Source organism: Halichoerus grypus, chromosome 1 (assembly GCF_964656455.1).
Source record: "Halichoerus grypus chromosome 1, mHalGry1.hap1.1, whole genome shotgun sequence".
NCBI classification, from domain to species: domain Eukaryota; kingdom Metazoa; phylum Chordata; class Mammalia; order Carnivora; family Phocidae; genus Halichoerus; species Halichoerus grypus.
Window position 1 is genome coordinate 187,101,107 of NC_135712.1, and position 22,572 is coordinate 187,123,678.

At 39.5% G+C, this 22,572-nt stretch overlaps 1 protein-coding gene across 8 annotated transcripts in view; it reads left to right on the forward strand.

Annotated features, from left to right (window-relative positions):
- The window catches only part of CADPS (calcium dependent secretion activator), a 466,596-nt gene that overhangs the window by 352,571 nt on the left and 91,453 nt on the right, over positions 1–22,572 (forward strand). For 3 of the 8 annotated variants that reach the window (XM_078076428.1, XM_078076421.1, XM_078076406.1), the window contains exons 17-22: positions 613–681; positions 1,553–1,570; positions 12,995–13,101; positions 18,575–18,595; positions 19,776–19,932; positions 20,726–20,867. In XM_078076428.1, coding sequence (XP_077932554.1) covers positions 613–681; positions 1,553–1,570; positions 12,995–13,101; positions 18,575–18,595; positions 19,776–19,932; positions 20,726–20,867 — 514 coding nt within the window. The remainder of the gene's footprint in view (positions 1–612; positions 682–1,552; positions 1,571–12,994; positions 13,102–18,574; positions 18,596–19,775; positions 19,933–20,725; positions 20,868–22,572) is intronic. The other 5 variants (XM_078076426.1, XM_078076409.1, XM_078076431.1 and 2 more) reach the window with 3 other exon arrangements.

A 22,572-nucleotide genomic window follows, 5' to 3' on the forward strand; every position in this document is an offset into this window, starting at 1 on the left:
TTCAGACAACCCAACATCCTCTGGCTGCATGTATCAGGTTTTCTTTCATGAACATAGTCCACCGTAGGCTGAGACATTGCAGCTTTGAAGATATTACTACCAAACAACTTTCTTTTACAAGGTTCCGATCGTATGCTCAGAAAAGAAATCTTACATTTTTACATTTGAGCCCCTCTGTGAGCGCTAATAGCTTAGTCCCCTGAGAATTTTGGAAAGAAGTTGTAGTGATATTGCTGGAGACTATGTTTATGAAGAAATACCTCAAGAGCCTTAGATACTAAAGTCTGAAATCCTTAGTATCTTGGAGCCTTAAATCAATGAAATTCTGTTTCCCTTTACTCATGATGTTTTTGGTCATTGTACTCTTGCAAACAATTCTAAAGAGACGTGTAAAATCATGGTCACAATCTCTCTCGTGACTCACGGCATGCTGAATGGTTAATCCAGTAGATCTCCAATTTTGAAACTCCTTTTTCTTTTATCCTGTGTTTATCCCAAAATACTCTGTGGCTATTTTCCTTTGAGCTAATGTAACGTATTCCTCTAACCTATGACCTTTAACCTCTTTACCTCTGACCTAAGCCTCTTGCATGCCCAAATCCTCTTTTATAGGGAAAAAGAGAGAAATGTATGAGCATCCTGTCTTCTGCTTGGCCTCCCAAGTGATGGATTTAACCATTCGTGAGTACCTACCACCTCCTCGCCATGCTGTCTTCACTCTTTCTGTTTTCATTATTTCAAGAAAATCCAGATCCAAACCAACTCACTCTCCTTGCTTCAAGTTTTTTAGCATTGGCTTGTCTGTTGATTCTGTCTGTGAAACCCAGTGTGAGAAGTCCAGTCACTTTTTATCAGCCTAAAACAGGTTAGACAATTAAGCCATTTGTTTGTGGTAAACTCAGATTTGTCCGTAAGTTTTTCAGTTATTCTCTGTCTGTGACCTGAATGCATTTTTACTTTGCTTGTGTGTAACCCCAATTTGTAAAGTGCTTGTCACTGGTACACAATCAAAAGGTAGCCGCTAGGCTGGGAGCAATGCGTTAGGTGTCAGATAAAGGACAGTTGGGGCAAAATCATGCCTTCTTTTCCATGTTTAAGATGTCAAACTATTTTGGGTATAAGATCACGCAAGGTGGTCCATTCTCTGTAAAAATTAGATCTTATATGCCTCCTGTCTGTTCTCTTTCAAGCTGGGAAGCTTTTCCTTGTTCTCTCTGGAGATTTTGACTTGTCCTTGTCCTCTAAGCTCTGGCTAGAACATATGACTTAATTGTCACTTGGAGAGTTCGTGTATGTTTCATAGCTTGATTTCACATTAAACTTAATTTTACTAATTTTCTATTTGTGCAGCATTTTCCACCTCTGTGAAGGAGCCTTTTTTTGCTGGCCCCCACACTTCGGGGCGGTGGGAACCCAAGGGCAACCTTTTCCTTCCAATATCATGTATCACACATAAATGGGGGGCATTTTGGTCCATTTGCTCATTAATCCTGCATATGTGTTCTTGTTTCTCTCTCTCTTCTCTCCTTGTTGTGCTCTCTCTTTCAAATAGAGAATCAAAAGGATGCAGGTGAACCAACTGTATATGCATTATAAACTATCAGGACTGTTGAGTTATATTGAGTTTCTGTTTTCGTTTTTGTTTTTAAGAGCTCCTTAACGTATGGGCTCCCAAAGACTGATGTGGAGTTGCAATGATACTTAAGGAGTTAATTTGTGCTGTCTAACTATATCTCTTGCCCATTAGATGTTGACCTCTATAGAGCAGAATTTATGTAAAGGCATAAGCTTTGAAGGAACAGAACTCTGGTTTGCTGCGGAGCTTCATTTCATCTTTGGTTTCAGGATTCAGTGATTTGGCCTCATGTGCTTAAAAAAAAAACCAAAAGTTACTGAACCGAACTACTCTTCCTCTTTGTTTTTCATTTATTTTTTCTGTTTTCTGCCCTAATGAGAAGTTTGTGTTCTTTGATGAATGTTTATCAGCCAAGACAGAGAGAAGTTGTGTCCATGTTGTTCTTGTACGTATCGTGTGATGAGACAGGATGCACGCAGAGGGTGGCTGAGCACAGGCTGTTGCTGGAGTTTCATGAGAGGAAAGATCTTAGAGAGTTCTCTGGCTTTGGAAATTTTCTTCTTGTTTGGTCCCCAAACTTCTGAGCATATTTTGAGGAAAGCTTTAACTTAAAACTTTAATAAATACATGCTTTTGATCATTGTTTTTAAGTCTAAAAAATCCTCAAAAGGTAATGAAACATACTTCATTTAATCAAAGTTGAATGCATTTCAGATCAATTCAGAAAGCAGTTTTGTGCACATGCCAAGCACCAAGCTAGCAAGAGGTATTTGAAGACTCACAAACCTATGTTCAAAACACATGAGCCTTTCTCTCCCTGAAAGAGAAGGTATTCATTCATTCATTCATTCATCCATCCATCCGTCCACTCATCCATTCATTCATTTATTCATTCATTAGACAAGTGCTTAGTGGGAGCCTACCATATGCCAGGTACAGTTGTGAAAGCCAGGGACAAGTAAACAAGAGGGAAGTAGCTGTTAACCTTATGGAGCATATATGCAAATGGGTGTCTAAGTGTAAATTACAAATTCAGTACATGGTAACACCAATTGATAGAGTGATGTGTAAGAGTGCATTATCAGAAAACCATGGACGTTTCCACAAGGGTGGTGAGCTTGAATGCATCTTGAAAGATAAATCAGAATCAGTGAAAGGGAGCTGGGATTGGAAAGTGGAAAGGCATCCTAGATAGAATATGTGCAAATGCATAAAACTGTATAGCTAATAAAAATAGCTAATTCTTTAAAAAAATAGCTAATTCTTATTCAATGTGTATTATGTGCCAGGTATAAGTGCTTTATATGTATTAATTCATTTAATCCTCAAAACCCCTTATGAGTTAGATATTACTATTATTCACATTTTAGAGAGGAGCCATCTGAAGCACAGGTTAAAAACACACTCCTAAAAGAGTAAGTGGTAGAGCCAGAACCTGAACCCAGACAGAGGCCACACTCTTAAATACTCTGTAATTCAGTGTGATTGCAAGACAAGGTGCAATGATGGCATTAATGGGTGCTGATGATGGCAATGCATGCAGGAGGCAAGGTCTGATATATGCCTTAATAACGGGGTTCAGATTGTATCTCATGGGCCAGAGGTTCTTAACCTGGAATCTATGCCAATGTTTGCATGCATATGGATTTTTCAAGGGAAAAACTCCACAGGTCTCACTTCCAAAGGTGAAGGCTTTTTAAGCAAGGGAGTAGCTTGGTAATTTACACTCCAGAAAAATCATCCTGTCCATACCATGATGGACAGAAAGAACTGGGTAGCAGAAAGAGAATAAAACTAGGCCTAAAAAGTTAAGGTCAAAGCAGAGATGGTTTGAAGCTTGGTATGTCCCGGACCTCTTCTGGGCAAAGCAGACCTAAATCACAATCATCGTAATTGCTTCTTCCCTGACCTTTAAATCTTTTTTTCTTACCCTCCCCTTCCCTCTTCAATTTTCTTAGGGGGAACAAAGCAAAAACATGCAGATGGGTATGCAAAACCAACTGATGGAGGGGGCAGGGCACAGCTGGAGTCACCTGTGTAAATTGGGGTGGACAGCTACAGAGTTCTTTAGTCAGGCTGTGCTTCAAGAAGCTATGGGACTCGGCATATGGCATTTTGGTGGACTTATGCTTTCTGTCTGGTGGCATTATTAGAAATTAAATGTTCTGTTTAATTACAGTATCTTAAAAAAAAAATGATGTAAAAGGCTGCTACTCTATGAAAGAAAAACTGTGACTCCTGCAAATGAATTCTATAATTTTAAATACATTTCATTTAAACTGTCACACATTCTGAACCCAGTAAGCTCTGAGAAAGTCTACACTACTATTGCTGTTTTGCCTCAATTCTTGGCTAAATACTTGCATAATTTTCTGAGCATCATAAGGATTCTACTGGAACTTGAAATAAAACAATTTTTCCTTCAAATATGCCAAGGAATTATATGATTAGATAGATAGATGATAGATAGATAGATAGATAGATAGATAGATAGATAGATAGCCCACCTATGGGCCCAAGCACTATGCTGAGGACTTTACATGGAGGATCTAATTCAATCTGTACCTTAGTTCTATAAATAAGGCTTCATTATTGCCCCTTTTACAAATTCAGAGAGAATAAGTGACTTTCTCAAGAAGGATTTGAACCCAGATCTTTCTAAATTCAAAAACATCCCTTTTTGTTTCTTTCCACCGTGCAGCCTTTCCAACTTGGACAATATCCATTCATTCAGTGACTGAGTTCCAAAGTATCTACAACTTTTGATCCAGGAAGAACACAAAAAACAAACAAACAAACAGAAACCAGAGCAGTCCTTTCGGGACCAGATCATTATCAAAATCCTTTCATTGGGAAGTCTTCTTGAGCAGTTGAGATTCTCTAAGATTGCCAAAGAACTGAGGACTTGTTTTTCTCTACAATTGACAGAAACTTGCTAGAGCAGGTCAAACACATCCAAAGGACTGCCAAGCAGATTCTGTAGTCAACACTTTGTAGCTTTTCCTATCTCCAGTCAAACTTCCCATAGGTCCAAGGTCCTGCACATATTCAGGAGCCCCTACCCCATGGCCCACCTTATCTTTCAGCCACAAGATAATGGCCCCACCCATAATCCATTAGCTGGCATGAGTTTTCAGTATGACAGCTGATGATGTCCAGTTAGCATCCTTTATGTACAGCTCCAAGAAAACACTACTTCAGAACCAGCCTGAGCACTCAGGAATTGTTACACCAAAAACTTAAATCACTATTTTGGGTCCAATGAGTTTTTTTTAACTTCTTTAAGCCTCATTTTTATTTTCTGTAAAAGGGGCTGATAATGGTTCCTCCACCAAAGGGTTGCTGGCAAGATTAAAATACATATTCCAAATAAAGCTCTTAGCACACTACCTGGCACATAGTAAATACTCATTATATATATTAGCTGTTATCATTTATTTTATTTAAAAAGAAACTTCTAAATCCAGGTGTGTAGTGTAGACATATTATTTGATTTCAGAAATAGAATATAAAACAATGCTTCTCAAAGTTCAATGTTCATACAAGTCCCTGAGGATCTTGTTAAAAACGTAGATTCTGATTTGGTAGGTCTTGGGTGGGACCTGAAAAATCTGCATTTCTAACAAGCTCCCACATGATGCTGAAGCTACTGACCCAGGGATTGCAATTGGGATGTCAATGAAATCTAGGGGGAAGTTGATTTATTGTTTTATCATAAACTTCAAAATAAAACATTGCAATAAAGCTCTACATATATCTGTTAAATACCCACAAAGTTCCAGGAGCTCTGCCAGGCACCAGAGCAAAAGTAGCCATGGTCCCTACCTGGGAGCTTATAATAAGGTAGAGAACACAAATGTAAAACAAGTAATTATATTCTGCTGAAATGTAAAGGGAAATGTAAGGTGCTGCAGGAAGGCAGCACAAGGAGATTTTACCTAAGCCAGGGTCTTTGAAGCATTCCCAAGAGGAGATGTCCTGGAAGTCGAGGGCTGATTCCCCAAGAACTGTCTGGGGTATTCCTGTCCTTGTTGAAGTGTCTGCCTCTATTGACCATCCTTCCAAATGCCCCATAATCCTGCCCCAGAGAGCTTGTGATCATATACATAAAAGCTTATTTGGGGACTGCATGGATATTTAATCATTAAAGCAGGATTCTTACTATAGCAAGTGACAAAAAAGAAAACAAAAAAACAAAAACAAAAAACTCAAAAAGCTTAGGCAAGAAGGGAATTTTTCCCCCATGTAGCTAGGAAATGCATGGAGGAACTGGACTCAGGGATAAAGAATTTTAGTGTGTTTTGATCTCTCCAACTGCTGGCAGGCTTCTTTAATGTGACTGGGAGTCACGATAGAGGGGTTGGGAACAACATGGCTATAGATGGCAATAGGCTTTTATCCTAGCAGACGACCCTAGAAGAATAGGGTCCTATTCTTTCCAGGCAATTGTATAATATTTCAGAGAAGGGCCTCATTGGCCCAGCTTGAGTCACATGTTAATCCCTGAAGCAATCATATCACCCATGATCAAGTGGGGTGCTGTGGTTGGCCTGGCTTGGCTCATATGACTGCCCTTGTATTTGTAGAAGTTATTGCCTGACATTCCCACCAGAACCATGTGGAGTAGAGAGGCAATTCTCCTGAGGAAGGTTACTGTACATACATGAATAACAGATGTCCACTACTGTGTCCATCCAAAATTAAGTTTATTTTTTCTTAAGTGCAACAGTTCAGTCTTAAGAGCAAAGCCTGATTTAGGGTACAAAGATACAAAACTAGAGAAGAAACATATTATAACAGCATTATTTCTTCCTTGTTGATGCAATGTAATTTAAATAAAAAGTATTTTAAATGATCTTAAATCATTTTTAATTGCATCAAGACACCCGAAGTTGTTCTCTGATTTGGAAGTTTAAGTTATGATGTTTACTATTCAGTGATTTAGTTTAGTATATTTGTTAAGTAGCCAGGGGCTTTTGGTAACAGATAAAGTTATTGTATAGCTATAAGCATATTGCAACTACAGAGTATTTGTTTTTCCATGAAAGCACTGCATTGGGTAGAATCCGCTGAGGATTTCCTTCCACCAGTATTTGAGGACCAGCCCCAGGGTCCTGCCAGGAACTTCTTTAGCCCCTAGAAATACAAAATTCATTGGGCATAGGTAGAGACTGACATTGAATATGATTTGCTATTTTTAAGGGCCATATGTGCTCAAGTAGAGGTATCAACAGAGGAGGTGGACCTTTGTTATAAAGGCACTCTTGTTATGGCATATGAAGGTATAGCTCTTGTTATGAAGGGATCTCGTAAAGGCTTCTGAGCAGGGGTATGACAGGCTCAGATGTGTGCTTTACGAGGTCACTCTGGCTGCTACATAGACAATGAACTTCAGAGGAGGAAAGGGACTAAAGGCTGGCTGGCAGTCTTTAGCAACAGTTGAGGTGGAGATGATGAGGTGAATTGCATGTCTACCCCCTCAGCAAGAGTGTGGGCACATGACCTAATACAGTGGAAGAAATAATCAAGAGACATTTTGGGGATAGAATGGATAGGCCATGCCACCCATGGCCTTATAGGGAAGAGAAAGATGGCTACCAGGAAAATAGTAGAGAAAACAACCCATGATTCCTCCACATCTTTATTACCATATACTTTATACTGTGCTAGAGATGAAATCTTCTGAAAGGGAGTGATGAAGAAGCAAGGCATCAAGTGTATATAACAGATAACCTCACTGAAGAAATTATGCTGAATTATAACCTTGTATTAAATGTATGGTCCATGGAGCCATCATTTTAGAGAGGCAGGGTATTCTGGAAAGCAGGTCGTGGCAATCTACTTAGCTTTCTATTCCTACTCTAGCTCTTGTCCCCCCGCCCCCCCCCCACCACCACCACTCCCAAATTGTAGCAAAGTGCTCCAGGCTAGTTATTTCCAGTGATAGCATAATACTAACACTGGCATCTTCAGCAACACATCAATAGGTTGGAAGTTGGTGGTAAGTGGGCTTTCCATCAACCATATCCATCTCTCATATGATATTTCAGGGACTGGCAATTCCCTAGCTGGAAGCAGAGATGGTCAGGTTATTTAAGGGCTAATCGGAGTGTCTCTCGCTCCTGGATGCTTCTCTTCCTTGGCTTAGCTGAGCATGCAGAGGAATTCTTTTTGTTTTTCTGCAGTCACATTTAACTCTCTCTTTGGAAGCCAAGCAGATTTAATTGTGTAAACATGAGCAATGGTAATTGGGTAAATGAAGTTGGAAACCAAGGTATGATGTTTTTGTTTTGCTCTGCGAGGAAAAAAAAATAGGGAGCGTGTTTTTCTATGGTGGCAAACCTCACTGTCAGAATTCTGGACAGGCAGTTGGCAGGAGGGAATCCCTTTACGAATTTTCATCAAGACCCACTGAGCTGAAATATGTATCGGCTGCCTCATGGGTGGGTTCTGGATCAGCCCGGGGACACTTCATTGTTTTATAAACCACCAGGTCAAGTGTTTCTCTACACAGGCTCAGCTATCTGGGTAAGAAGTTGCCATGAGAATTGCATGCTCAGGTAACACACATTCACTGAAAGAGCCATGAAGATGTGTTACCAGAGATGTACCTAACTTTCAGTACAGCTGTAAGTGGAAAACCAGATTTTAACAAATATATTAAAATATGGAGTACTTTTTTATAAAGGATCAGTAGTTGCCTTCCTCTAAATAGCTTTAATTCAACACTGATTTTTCCAAATTCTACTTAGGCACAGTATTTTCCAAACAAAAGATTTAAATAAGAGGAGACTGGTAAATATTTTTTTTAGTCCTGCATTCAAAACACTGAGGTGGTCCCACAAGCAAAAGACCTCATCAACTTTTTCTTTCAATAGATGGTTTTACCAGAATATTATATTTAGCCTTATTTCTTATATTTTTATCAATGTTGCTAGAATTCCATTTCCTATAAGCCTGCAGTAAAATTCATTTTCCCAGTTGAAAATTCAAGCAAACCAAGAAGCAAACTTGGCAATGTAGTATGTCCCCCCTCACCATACAGATTGCTTTATAAATGAGGAACTATTAAAAAGGAGCAGGTCTAAGGTTAATGAGACACTCATTAAAGAGAGAGAATTGTAGAAGCTGATAGTGCTCTGTGTGTGTATTGAAGGAGAGGCTATTGTTATAGGATGTTTGCTGTGCTGATATCGTAAACCACATGACAGATGGGTCAAGTGCTGATTACAGTATTCTAACATTTGGAATAGCAAGTAACATATTTGATAAGCTGGCAAGTTTTTATATATGATTCAACCCACAATATAAAAGCCACGAGAATTCCAAATTGAAAATAATTAAATGAGCTGGAAACAATCAGATACCACACATTTTTCCCCAAAATGACAGATTTTGACATGTTGAAATTCCACAAAGGGAGCAAGAATATTCCCTAGCTCACTTGAACTAATAATGGCCCTTCATCTGCTTTTGTAAAGCAATTAATTCCTGCCTTCTCACAGTGTTGGAGAGAACAGTAAACGTTTTTAGGCACCTTAGGCTTTACAGAGATCTGTCCACACATTGTTTTATTTGCTCTTATCATCAGCCCCGCAAGGTATGTAAAGAAAGATACTAATATTCTCGCTTCATAGCTGAGGAACCGGAAGCACAGAGAGGTTTAAGGAGAAGGTGGAAGGTTACATGAGAAAGTTAAGTAACATATTGAGGGTGAGAAGCCAGATCTTCCAGCTATGAATCCGTCAAGTCTGATCACTGGGAAGAGGAAGCAGCTATTCACATAGAGGCGTTCTTCATTGAACAAAAGTGTATCTTCTTTCTGTCAATGATGCTGCCATCATCATTCATGTGTATCCATCTGGAGAAAGGCATCCAGTGTTTGCGTTCAGCCTCTGAGTGTCTCGGTAGGGCGGTACGGGTGACGCTGGTAAGAGTCCCGTCCCTTGTCACACAATGTCATACCTCTAATACTGCAGTAACTCCAGGAAAGCAGCAGCCCTCCGTCTGTGTTTTATCGTTGTTGCTTGTTTGGTTTTTCTTTTCAGACTTTATCATCTTCCTGGTCACCTTTGTGAAAGTCACGTTGTCTCTTTCCTTTTTTTACTGTCTCTCCTCACCTCCCTGAGCAGCTCCCCCGCCACCTCCTGGGCCTCCTCCACCCACCCAAAAGCAGACCAGCATGTTATATCAGAGGCTCAAAGGCATGCCTAGGCCAAAACCAAGTACTGTAAACTTCTACCATTACTTTATTCAGCAGCTTTTTAGTTTAGTTTGCTTTTCTGTTCATTTTTCTTCTTGAAATTTTGTTTCGGTTTGGAACACTAAGCTGAGGCTCAGGCTCTCAAGTTTGACACTGTAGGTTTTGAGACAGTCGAAAGAGAGCATTTATTTCCAAATGTCCACATTTTTTTGTCTAGCTATGTCTGACATATGCAACATTTTCAAATCTCAATGTCAGCACAAAATAACATTGTTGTTGCATAACATTTTGCATGACGATTTTTTTTATATGTTATGAGCTTCAATTCTGTTGTATGAAATGTTTACTAAGTATATGGTAGTTACAGCTCCCCTTCTTCAGTGCTCCAGCTAGTACAAGATTGGGTGATAGTGATGTTGCAATCCATTTCAAGACAGCAGAAGTGACAAAAAAAAATATCATGTCTAAGCACAAATTTCTTCTTGACCTCTGATGGGGGGGCGGGGGGAGGGAGGACGTGCTAGAGGATTTTGCACAATATTTTCTTTAAAGACAACATCTTAGAGAAGTTGTTTTTAGCACCATTTTTGCCACTTAGCTAGTCAGTTAGATATGCAAATGAAGAAGAAAACAGCGTCATGTCTCAATAAAGTGGCTTGATCTATAGATAATGGTATTGCAGCTAATTAATAGTAAATGGAAGTCTGCTACATGGGTTAATTGGAAGATCAAGCATCCTAGATTAAAGGATCCTAAACCTGCTTATTTTAATGGTTGCATGTTAAAGTAAAATTGCAAAAGGTTTTATTAAACATACTGTTTGTATATATACATCAGGCATACACATATCTGTGTACATGTGTGCACACTTAGAATGGTTGCATGCACATGTACACTTTATGTGTATCTACCAATATATATTGTAGTCAGTCTAAGAGTACTGCATATCAAAACAAATCTTCAGGTGGTCCTAGCTTAAGCATCTTGGATTTCTCCAAACATAAAAATCATTCACAGTCTTTAAATGAAAATACATAAAAATATTGGTGGGAATTACTTCATGTCTATATCATATGTCATGTACAGCTAGAACTCCCCTAGATTTGGTGAGTATTCCATGCAAAGGACAATGTTCTCGCCTCATAGCAAGAATGTTCTTTATTCTTAAAGCAAGAGATTTCAAAGATGTGCCCCAAGTGGGATTTCCTGCAGATTTGTATTAATGTGCAGGCTTGTCTGGTTACTAGAAAATGTACGTAAGTGTGTGATGTGTGTATGTGGGTGTATGTGTCGAATGGGTAATAAGCATAGGATGAGGAATTTGCAAATTGATGTGTAAATGTGAATACCAACTAATAAAAAATAGTAGCTTATGCATATTTACTATCAAAATGCAAATACCTCATTCTACACATATTACTCAAACATATATACACAGTATGTTTGTAGAAATGCCTGAAAGTCTACTGATGAAATTATGATAGCCCATTTATGAAACTATACACAGGCCAGGTGCCCCAAAAGCGTAGAAGTCAATCTTGTCACTCATTCTCTCTCCACATATTTATTGCTCCGGACCAGGCAATGAGCTATCGACCCTAAACTCTGCACATTTCCTTCCTCTGAGTGTTGGATATTCCCCACCTGATCTGTATATTTATGTTCCCCGCCGCTCCCCCCCTTCATGCCCTAACCATATCCAGCCACATTTCCACCTGTACACAGTAGAGACAATGGAGCGATCCATCGGCCTGAATCCAGAAAGCCCACTTTCACACCAGTCATTGGACCTTGTTGGACTGAAACTTTCAGTACTTTGACAATCTTACCCAACCCCATTTACCAGTCTTAGTTTCCATTAGCTGAGACACTCTTTTTGCACAGTGCTACACTGAATTTGTTTTTCATTATTAAATCCCAGATTACTAATCATCTGACATGTTCATCACTTGTCTAACAAATGTACAAAAGAAAATTATATGGCCCTCTTAAATTTCTTTTGTAAATCAGCAGTCACCCATGACTTTGTTTAAACCCCACCCACCCCAAGACAACAACAACACAAACAACAACAAAACCTTCTTGTCAAGTATTGAATAATTTCCTTTAGCTAGGAAAATCCTGAAGCCAAGATATATCTGCTTTAGATGAAGAGATAAAAATAAGTTTTGGCAGTCTTTTTGTGCACATATATACCTGCCCATGGAATCACACTAACAGATCCTTATTGCCATTACACTCTATGTGTTCCAAAGGACTCTGAGGCTTCAAAGTTTGAAGGTTTCAACATGAAATAGAAGATCCCCTGTGAGTACAGACTGGTTAAATTGAAGCAATTTCATTGGCCAAGAAAATCTTTATATTTTAAATATTACTGTTTTTCCCCAGGAGAAAAGTTTTTAATTTTTGGTAACATAATGACCTTACCAAACATTCATGAATTCAGCTCTACAAAAGATTCAGCATCAACCAGGTCAAGTTTGTGGCTATCAACACTATCAAAACTAAAAACAAAGAAACAGTTTTGAGTACATGTTGCCACCCACCTGATAAAATTTCAGTTGTACCAACAGGTGGCACAAACTCCCACCAGTTCATCCTGTAATCTACCCCCAACACCCTTTTAATGATTCTATCCTGCCTTCTACCTAATGGCCCAGGAATGTCTCTTAACTTTCAGTCTCCTCCCTGGACAACTTAAAACAGCCAGACCTTTGATTCTGTTTGTTCAAAATGAACATTCCAGTACCTGTTAAACGTGCAGACCTGTAATGAAAAACAATGTTGTAGTATCAAGTGTTCAGGGACAAATGCAGGAAACAAATGTCACAGCAATCAAGAGCAAGCTCCCCACTTCAGGTAGCACGAACGCAGTCTAGAGGGTGATCTAAGATAGTACATTTATGCTGTCTTTAAAGAACGTGTGTACAAAATGTCACTAAATTTGAAATGGGCTGTCATAAACTTAAGGTAGCTTAATATGCAAACTTGAAGCTGGAGCACTGCTTTTTCTTAATATGTATTCTAAGGACGATGGTGATAATAACAAAATGGCTTTATGGTTTGCTCACTACTAATTACGTGGCACTTAACATCTGCATGAAACTTTAAAAAAAAATTGGTAACTATTTGACATTTCTTATCCACTAGTTCTAACGGCCACAAAACTAGCCTGAGGCTTTCGCTGAATTTTAACACAAATTCTTGTACTACAGAAAATGTAGGCCGGTTAATCACTCCTGCCAAAAAGCTGGAAGACACAATCCGCCTTGCTGAGCTAGTCATTGAGGTTCTCCAACAGAATGAGGAGCACCACGCAGAGGTGAGCAGGCATGGCGGGAAAATGTCTCTTTGGGTGTCCCTTAGCTGGAAAGTGCAGAACTGATCTACCAGCGACATGAACAAGATTCCTTAACACCCATTTTCTTTTAACTGGCCTTGCAAACAGAAGGAAAGGGGAAGTGTTGCAAGGAGAAGCCTTTGGAAGGTTGTGTAAAACAAGCAAAAAGTGGTTGCATGTTGTCCATTTCAGCTTAAGTTTTCAGATGTTTTAGCAAGAAGCAAAAGAGGTGAGTATATTTTAAAGATAATTTATTCAAGCAGCATATGGTTATTGTCCAGAACACACAATATACTTTTTGGTCTTCTGTGGTTGTCGTTGTTGCTACCACTGTTGTTTTTATTTACTTTATTTGGTGTGTGGATCACAGGCCATGTTTTTGAATTTATCTCTGTAATTTACTCTCTGCTTGCACTAGAGTCTTCATTTGTTAATCTCGGATGACCTAGGTTGCTAAACACAGTGACGGAAGCAAATTATTCTGTGTTGTTCAACCTGTCGATTTGCCAACATACATCTAATAGATAGATACAGCTTTCTGTCTTTTTTTTTTTTTTACGAACCACTGTCAAAAATGATCATTTTGATAATCATTGTAAACTAAGGGATTTCAAGGCTAACTAAATCCCAAACCTGTAAGGACTTAAACAACACAACCCTTAAAAAAAAAAAAAAGATTCCAAGATTCCATTATGGTCAAACTATTTCATCAGCTCTTGTTTCAAAACTGAGATTTAAAATCATTGCTCTTAAAATAACCTTTTTGAAAATTGCACTAATTTTCACTCTTCCTCTCCAGTTAATTCTACAGCTAAAGGGGAAACAAGGCCTTCCATAAAAGCAATTTCTCAAGCACTTAAAATGATCATTCCCATGATAAATGAAAATTGACAGTATAGTTAAATAATATATAATACACCATAAATCCAACCGTCCCGACTAATGCCTGATTGCATATTTAAATTTCCTCCCTGTTTTTCTACTGTTCCACTCAATCATGGCTGATCGTGGCAGGGGAAAGAGGTATGTGACTAAACCGAATGAGCCAGCCACCTGCTGTCATAGTCTGTGCATGCCCTTCCAGTACCATGTCTTCTACTGGGACTTTTCCTGGGTGCTCCTGCTTTCTAACACTGACCCAAGGAATGTAACAGCAACTTCCAGTGGACTGCTTGTGAAATGGTGGCCCTCCACGGCAGGGTAAATGTGGGGGTTCTCTTGTCCGTGCATGAAGCGATTGATATACCTAACAACGACGGCAGTTACATCCCGACACGCGCCTCCCACCTGCCTGGATTCTGTCCTTAGCCTGTCTTAGTTTCCTATGTCCGTCTGTACTTCCCTTTCTCACAGCAGATGAGTACCAACCGTAGTAACCCGTAGCTGGCCAGAGTGATACTAATCTTCCTCTACAACTGTCTGTATGTGAACCATATATACAGTATTTATATATAGAGAGAGTGCCAAAGAATCATGATTTCCCCGAAAATCCTCTTAAGAATGGGGTGAAGACCCCTTGAGGTGAGTGTGACTATCTCTAAAGCACCCAGCAGTACACGGCCAGGAATGAGAAGAGGGGCCAAATCAACACCCTCCAAACATGGAAACCCTAGGACATGCCTCCAGACATATAAAATTAAGTTGGGCTAGAATTTTTTTCGATTCCATCCTCTAGGACATCCTTTTCAGATTGGGGGCCCTTCAGGCTTAAGTGACGGTAAGTATGTTCTTTCTGGGTGCCCACCAGATCATCTCCAGAGGCCCTACCCTGATCAGGACGTTGAGGCTTTTCCCACGATGTCGAACCAAATCTACACATTTCTGAAGACATGGATACAAAGAAGATCGTTTTCCTCAGTCACAGCTGTGTTGCTGTGCTTTTAAGTAAAAGAAGAAAAATGACAGACATGCTTGATTTGTAATCACATTATTCTCTGAGGCTGCTACAAGCTAAGGAAGGATGGATATTTTCCATACCTCCAAAGAGGTACCAAAGGGAAGTTGATATTCCAAAGAAGACTCTTTTTTTTTTTTTTTTAAGATTTTTATTTATTTATTTGACAGAGAGAGACACAGCGAGAGAGGGAACACAAGCAGGGGGAGTGGAAGAGGGGGAAGCAGGATTCCCACTGAGCAGGGAGCCCAATGCGGGGCTCGATCCCAGGACCCTGGAATCATGACCTGAGCTGAAGGCAGACGCTTAACAACTGAGCCATCCAGGCACCCCGATATTTTTTTTTTCTTTTCCAAAAAGCACTTCTTTCAGTAAGTGCTAATCATCATCCTAAACTGCCCTAATAACCATCATCATAAAAATATTTTAATCTTACACAGTCAAAAGCCATTCAGGGTAAATACATAGAGTAGAAATAAATTCAATTCCATTTGCATTTGTTAACTTGGGGAGTTACAACTAAAAACTTCAGCATACTTTGGAATGTGGAGACTCGGTTTGGTTTTAGGTAAATGTACAAGATTATTTCCTGAACTAATAATTTCATCCAATCACAAAAATTTCAATCAGCAATCAAAAGCTACCTATCTGCTGAGCACTGAGGCTACTACCTCAGTGCTTTTTGGAAGGACAAGGAGACATACGGTAGTCTTAGCCTTCAAACGGTACAGTGCAGATTGGCCAATAGCTTGGGTTCTGTGCCAGAGAAGCTTGAGTTTTAATTCCAGCTTTACCTCCTCATTGCTCTGTGATCTCAACCTGGTTACTTAACCTGTCTAGTCCTGTAAATGGGAGGTAACAATAGAATCTACCTCAGATGGTCGTTGTTGGGATGGAAGGCGACATTAAGCAAAGCATCTGGTGTTATGCCTGGCATATAGTAAGTTCTCAACAAAGCTTGGCTGTTATATTATTAGGGACAAATTGCTAAAGAAGCAAAATATATGAATATGTGATCATGAAAAGGACAAAACCTATGTGGAAAGTACCAACTGAGTGGTACAGACAGAATATGTTGAGAGAAGAGTAGGCTCATTGCAAGGCGGAGTGGTCCAGAAAGTTAGCACCCTTTGTTCTTAGCATTCACTTACAGCTTGCACTCACCTGGAAAGCTCTTAAAAATGGCTGATGCCACGGTCTCACCCCTGCTCAATTAATCAGAATCTCATGGGGAGGGACCGACTATCAGTAATTTTTAAAAGCTGCCCATCTGATTTCAGGGGATACCTGGGTCGAGAAAAGCCCCTGGGCTATGGTTAAAGAAGTGGAATTTGCCCTGGTACAATTAAGATGAGGTTTTGCTGCCCAGAGAATGAATTATGAAGATTTTTTTCCACTGACCAGTACTCAACTGTATATTCTGAGTGCTCAATGAACTCTAGAAAATCACTCAATCCTAAGCATGGATCTTGGCTATAGATCCATGCTGTTCGGTGGCACCACACAAATGAAATTGACAAGTAGACTTGCCTCCCCCACCAAGAAAACAATAATCCTTAGAACCATGTTTAATTCCAATACAAAGTAATTAAATGCCCCAAGAGAAAACATGCTCATCAGCTAGAAATGCATCACACATACACCCAGGCATGATACAGTAGCAGTTCTCTTATTTACCTCTTAATTTCAGCTTAATTCTGCTCTCAGAGCCGAAGAAGTTATTCACACATGCACGCGCACACACACAAATTATGCCTTCATGTATCATTGCTCCACCTTCCCAATCTCTCTCTCTATGTATACGTATGTATATGTATATATGTATTGTGGTATACAGAGGGGTACATATATACATGTAGTTTGTGTACAAAATATACAATGTGTTCAGTGTGGTGGACTGTATTCCTAAAGCATACATCTTTGCCTTTAAATAATGAAACACACCAGGTAAGTGTTTAGAAGCCAAAGTACATCTCCCTATTGTCTTCGGAAAAGATTTCCAAAGACTTTAGATGCCCACAAACTTTGAGTTAACTCATGTACAAAAATAGCATTCACCTGTATGAGCAAGCATAAAATAAATATAGTTGTTGGGTCTGGATGTTTTGTTTGTTTTGTTTTGTTTTAATTTTAAAGCTTGCCTTGCCCTAACCCAGTCACATAGATTCTGTTCATTTGATTGAAATTATGATAATGGCTTTTTGGTGTTTTCGTTTGTTTGTTTGTTTGTTTTACCATTGCCAGAATCTTTTTCTCCTTCTCAGAGAGTCAGGTTTGATGATGAAGTTCTGGAGGAATGACCTTGGGTGTACAGAAATAGATTTGGTCTTCATTTCTCCTACAACTACTATATTTAAATTATCTTCATTCTAGAATCCTAAGTTTCTCTGCCAGACTTCAAAAGTGATAATTCACATCCGAGTAGTCATTGTTCTTTGTAGGGCTGTCTATCTACATGGTGATTAATGCAACAACTACAGATAATTGTTCAATTTTTTAAAATTCCAGTGAAGGACTAAGTTCTCGATAGATAGTAGAAGTGGGTGCTTCTTAGGGCCTCTGGTTTGCAACTTTTAAATAAACGTGGTAAGAACCAGGTATGAGGTTGGGCTAAGACATTTTTAATTTCAGGCATTTAGGATTGGTTTTTTGTTCTGTGTTTTGTTTTTGCTTTTTTCCTGTCATCCTAGAGCAAAATCGTGTCTGGGAAGGCAACTCAGTCTCCCTAGTAACTGTTTACTTGGACTCACCCTGAAGATGTAAAATTAATCAAATAACTAAAGAATGAGTACCAGCCAACATTTGGTGTGCCTTTGTGGATTTTGCAAATATCCTGCATCAGGATTGATGAGAGTCATCCCCCCATATAGGGTTGGGGGTGGGAGTGGGACTCCAGCAAGTTCCAATATTTAGAAAGTCTCTGCCTAAAAGACAGGTGGCTGGAAGAGCTCTGGGAGTGGAGTGGAGGATTTCTTCCTCTGCTGGATTTAGCCAGGTAGTCAGGGGAGCTAGCCCCAAGCCCCAGGGCTCTCACGCCGAATTAGTAAAACTACAATAAAACCTCATCGATTCAGACACAAATGGTTGTGACAATTCAACTGCAGATGCAGCTCTTATAATTTTTCTTAAGTAGAATGTTTGACGTGATCTCAACTCTCTCTGGAAATTCTAAAGGCTCTCTCATAAATTTCATATCAGGACCTCTGAAGTTAAAATTTCTGTCTCTTTGACTTCACTTTATAGGTCAATTTGTCTACAATTATTAGAAGTTTTTTTTTAAATTTCTACATTTATGATACATCGATATGGTAACCAGCAAATACCTTTTACTTTGGTGCCCAATTATAGACTGCATTTGAAAGCAGTAAAATGATACCTCTTTTTAGAAAACCCCATAAGTTAGCTTTTTTGCTGACAGATGAGCATTTCTCTTCTCTCATTCTCTGAATCAGTGAGGTTTTACTGTAAATTAAAATGGAAACAGCAGGTGTCTATTTCCAGCCAAGCTGACCTTGCAGAATGGTCCATGACTTGATTTTTTCCATTTAATTTGCACACCAGCCACATGTTGATAAAGGAGAAGTAAGTAAAATGAAATCTCATGAAAGAAGAGAGGTGGACCCCTATTCTGCCTCCTAGTGGCTGTTAGAATATCCCCAAATAACTAATAAATCACACAAGAGCTTGGCCATTGAACAAACTCTTTCATTTATGGATTTATTTCCATAATCATCTTTCATGTTTCCAAATGCCTTCCCATCTTTTTTTTGGTGAATGCTCCGGAAAGTGTTTCCAATGTAAATACTTTACGGCATTGGGTGGGGAGGTGGGGGACAAGAAGGGGCTGGCACTTTGTTTTTGTTTCTCTGCTCTCTTTAAAATCAGTAAAAAAAAGGGGGGGCCTGTTGACACTGTCACTCATTCTGCATGCTCCCTGCCAGAAATGATTAGTCACCATGCATGCATGCCTTTGAATGGCATTCACATCTGGCCCAGTCCGATGTGAATGTTGCCCCTGAGACCCTGCACAATGATTTCCAAGGACCCACGTGCATGAAAATGAGTTACTTCACTGATATTTTTTGGTTTTCAATGTACATATGTGTCCAACCCCCAGAAAAGTAAGTCCTAATCTTACTGAGTGTTTCCTAGCTTACACCTGATCTTTCCTACAGACAGGATGCAAAACCAGAGGCTCCCCGCTTAAAGAGATTTTGACTCAAACGTTTGGTGACCTGGTATGAAATAGGAGTAACATGACCAATGCATAGAGAAATATGAGTTGCTGAGCTTGTATGAGACGATAGACAATGAAGCCCAGATATGTAGATATAAGTGAACCCTAACTGCAAATTTTCAAGTTAGACCAGCAGAAAACCCATAAACACAGTGAAGAAACTCCCAAATTCGAATACCTTAGAGCAAGAGCTAGCCAACAATAATGACAAAGAGCATGACTCCAAACCTACTGGGTTATTGTAAATTGAACAGAAGTTCCACGTCTGTCCTTTCTACAGCTGCATCCTCGACCAGCAGGTCAGAATAAAGACTTTCTGAGGCAGGCCTGGAATGATGAAAAGGCATGGCCTTGGGACGCTGAGAGGCCCCATTGTATCAAAAATGCTGTTCTTTTTACAATAAAATTACCAAACCCTGCTGATGCACAGTTAATCTTGACCAGTGAGGGCTTGACTTCACATCTTAGGTCGGAGAGAGAAGCTCATCGCCTCTTTGTCTGTTGTTTTTCTGCCAAATTTCAAAGGCCTTCGCGTGGTGGTCAGACTTGATGGTGGAGCATGCCGAGACGTTCCTGTCACTTTTTGCAGTGGACATGGATGCAGCATTAGAGGTTCAGCCCCCAGACACGTGGGACAGTTTTCCACTGTTTCAACTGCTGAATGATTTTCTCCGTACCGACTGTATGTACTATCTTTACTGGTTGACTTTCCTAAGTAGTGTGCAGATAAACAGATCACTAAAATGTCTTTGGCCCAGTCAGACTACAGTCTAGTGAAACCTCTTCAGAGTTTTCTTATTGCTTTAAAAAAACCAAACATACAGCTGATGGCCCTTCTCTTTCTTTCAACAAATGTCCTGTTGCACCGAAGCCCTCCCTTAACTAGGCAAAAGAGCCCAAGAGCAGTATGATAAGCGATATTCATGCCTATGTGTTTTATTTGCTTTTGAACAAGCTAATTAACTTAACCTCTTCATATTTTGAAATTTTTATTGAAAGATGTTTTCTAGATGAAAAACAATTTCTAGCTAAATAACACCCCAAGCGTTTCAGTATCTTACAGCAATACATAGGCATAAAATAGACCTTCCTTCCAAGAAGAGTGATGAAGGAAGGGAGGCGTACAGAATGTTCTTTCTTTCTGCTAATGTCATGGGAGGAAGGGGAGCCGGTACAAGGAGAAAACCTAAAAAACAGTTGTCGGTTATTGTTTTTACTGTTTTTTAAAGGAGCATGATTGTTTTTCCTTTTTAGAAGAATGAAACAAATGGGTAAAATATTTTTGAATTCCATTTTCCTTCCATACAGATCTAATCATGAGCTTCGGTGCTGTTCATGTGCTTTTATACCCCCCCTTTTTCTTGCATCCCCTAGAAGCAGTATATTTAATATAGAAGATAATCCTTTCTGTATGTACATTGTATGCTGATAAAGCAACTGTAGGTTCTTACCAAGCTTTTGCTTATCTGTTCTAGATAATTTGTGCAATGGAAAATTTCACAAACACCTGCAAGACCTGTTTGCCCCACTTGTGGTTAGATATGTGGATTTGATGGAGTCCTCAATTGCACAATCCATTCACAGGGGCTTTGAGCGGGAGTCATGGGAACCAGTCAAGTAAGGAAACCTTTTTTGATACCATCGGAGTTTGGGTGCAAATGGCTGGAGAGTCATACAGAAATGGATTAATGGTGTCATAGTTTTTATTGTTAGCATGGACAGAGAGGAAACACTGTACATGTTTCCAACTGTGATGCTCATACTGCCCTTGTCCAAAGCAGAGGAGGTGGGAGGAGGTTAAGAAATGTTTTATGAAATGAAATCTTTGTTTTATTGAACAAGATAAATAAGAAATAAGGGATATAAACTTGGCTGTGATGTTTGTACTGTGTATCTTACTCCAGTGGTGATATCCTTAGGAATTAATGTTTCCCACAGTGTGTTCCATAGGGGTCTAGGCAAGGGGTCTGCAAACTTTTTCTCTAAAAGGCCAGATAGTGAATATTTAGCCTTTTCAGCTACACAATCTCTGTCACAACTTCTCAGCTCTACCGTTGTAGCGAAAAACCAAAAAGAGACAAAAAGCAAATGAACAAATGTGGCTGTGTTCCCATAAAACTTTATCTTCAAAAACAGGAGGCTGTCCTATGGGCTATAGTTTGCCATTTCCTGGTCTAGGCCTTTGAGACACACCTCAAGAAAAGAACTCCATGGCCAGATATGTTTAGAAAACTCTAGATACCCCACTCATCCACCCCACACACTTATCTCCTGGAGAACCACAAAGCACAACAGCATATTGGAAAACCCGGAGAACATAGTCATACAGACCCTTATTTAACTCTGCTTTACCTGGAGCTTCCTAAATGTATTTAGCTACTTTTTTTTTTTCCCCAGGGGAATATCTATCCTGTAGGACCAATGATAGGAAATCCCGTAGGGTGTGAATTTGGCAATTTCCACAATTGCTTAACAAATCTTAGATCTTATTTGAAAATGTCTGGCAGATTCAGTGCCACCTCCGTTTCCCAGCAAGGGGGAGGGCTGTGACTCAGGGCTGCCAGAGGGTCAGTCTCAGGCTCCCCTTTCTAGAGACATAGTAGGCTCCTAGGTGGAGAGAATTTTCTGGTATGGTTTGAAAAGCTCCAATAAAGCCCGGTATTAGCTTTACCCTGTTAGACTCTTTTTTTTCTTTTATGTAAGAAAAGCATTTTGTTCTTTCTAGTCCTTTACATCTTTGGGAAGTAGCAACCAGTATAGCGCAAAATGGGAGCTATGTACAGCACACTTTGAGACACTCCAGAACAAATATTCAAAACTCTTTTCCTCAATTTACAAGACTTGACCTGTACCTTACCTCTAAGCAGTTTTCTGGATTGAGATTCTTCCTCTAATATTTTACTGCATGACTCTAACTGATAAAGAAATCTGTGCAAAATAGCTTTCTCGGTCACCCCACCCCCCCATTTCCACGTCTAAGTCACGAGAGGAGTTTCTTGACTTACCCCACTGAGAGCAGGTTAATAGGCTGTTGCTCTTCATTTGCAAGCACCAAGAAATCTAAATTTTATCTTGTTATTCTCAGGCTTATACCATCTCTTAATATGGCCCTGCTGACTTTTAACTCATGAGAATTAAACTGGGTCCCTTAATGACAAAGCATGAGCAAGCGACTGTATTTTTTTTAATGCTCATTATATTCAAGACAGTTGTGCTGTAGAGAACATCTGAGAAAAGGAAAAGGTTCAAATGAGTAATGTTCACGTTTTCAAAACAGTAATGGTCTTGAAATTGCTTTTACTTACTTGGGTTTAAACGTGGA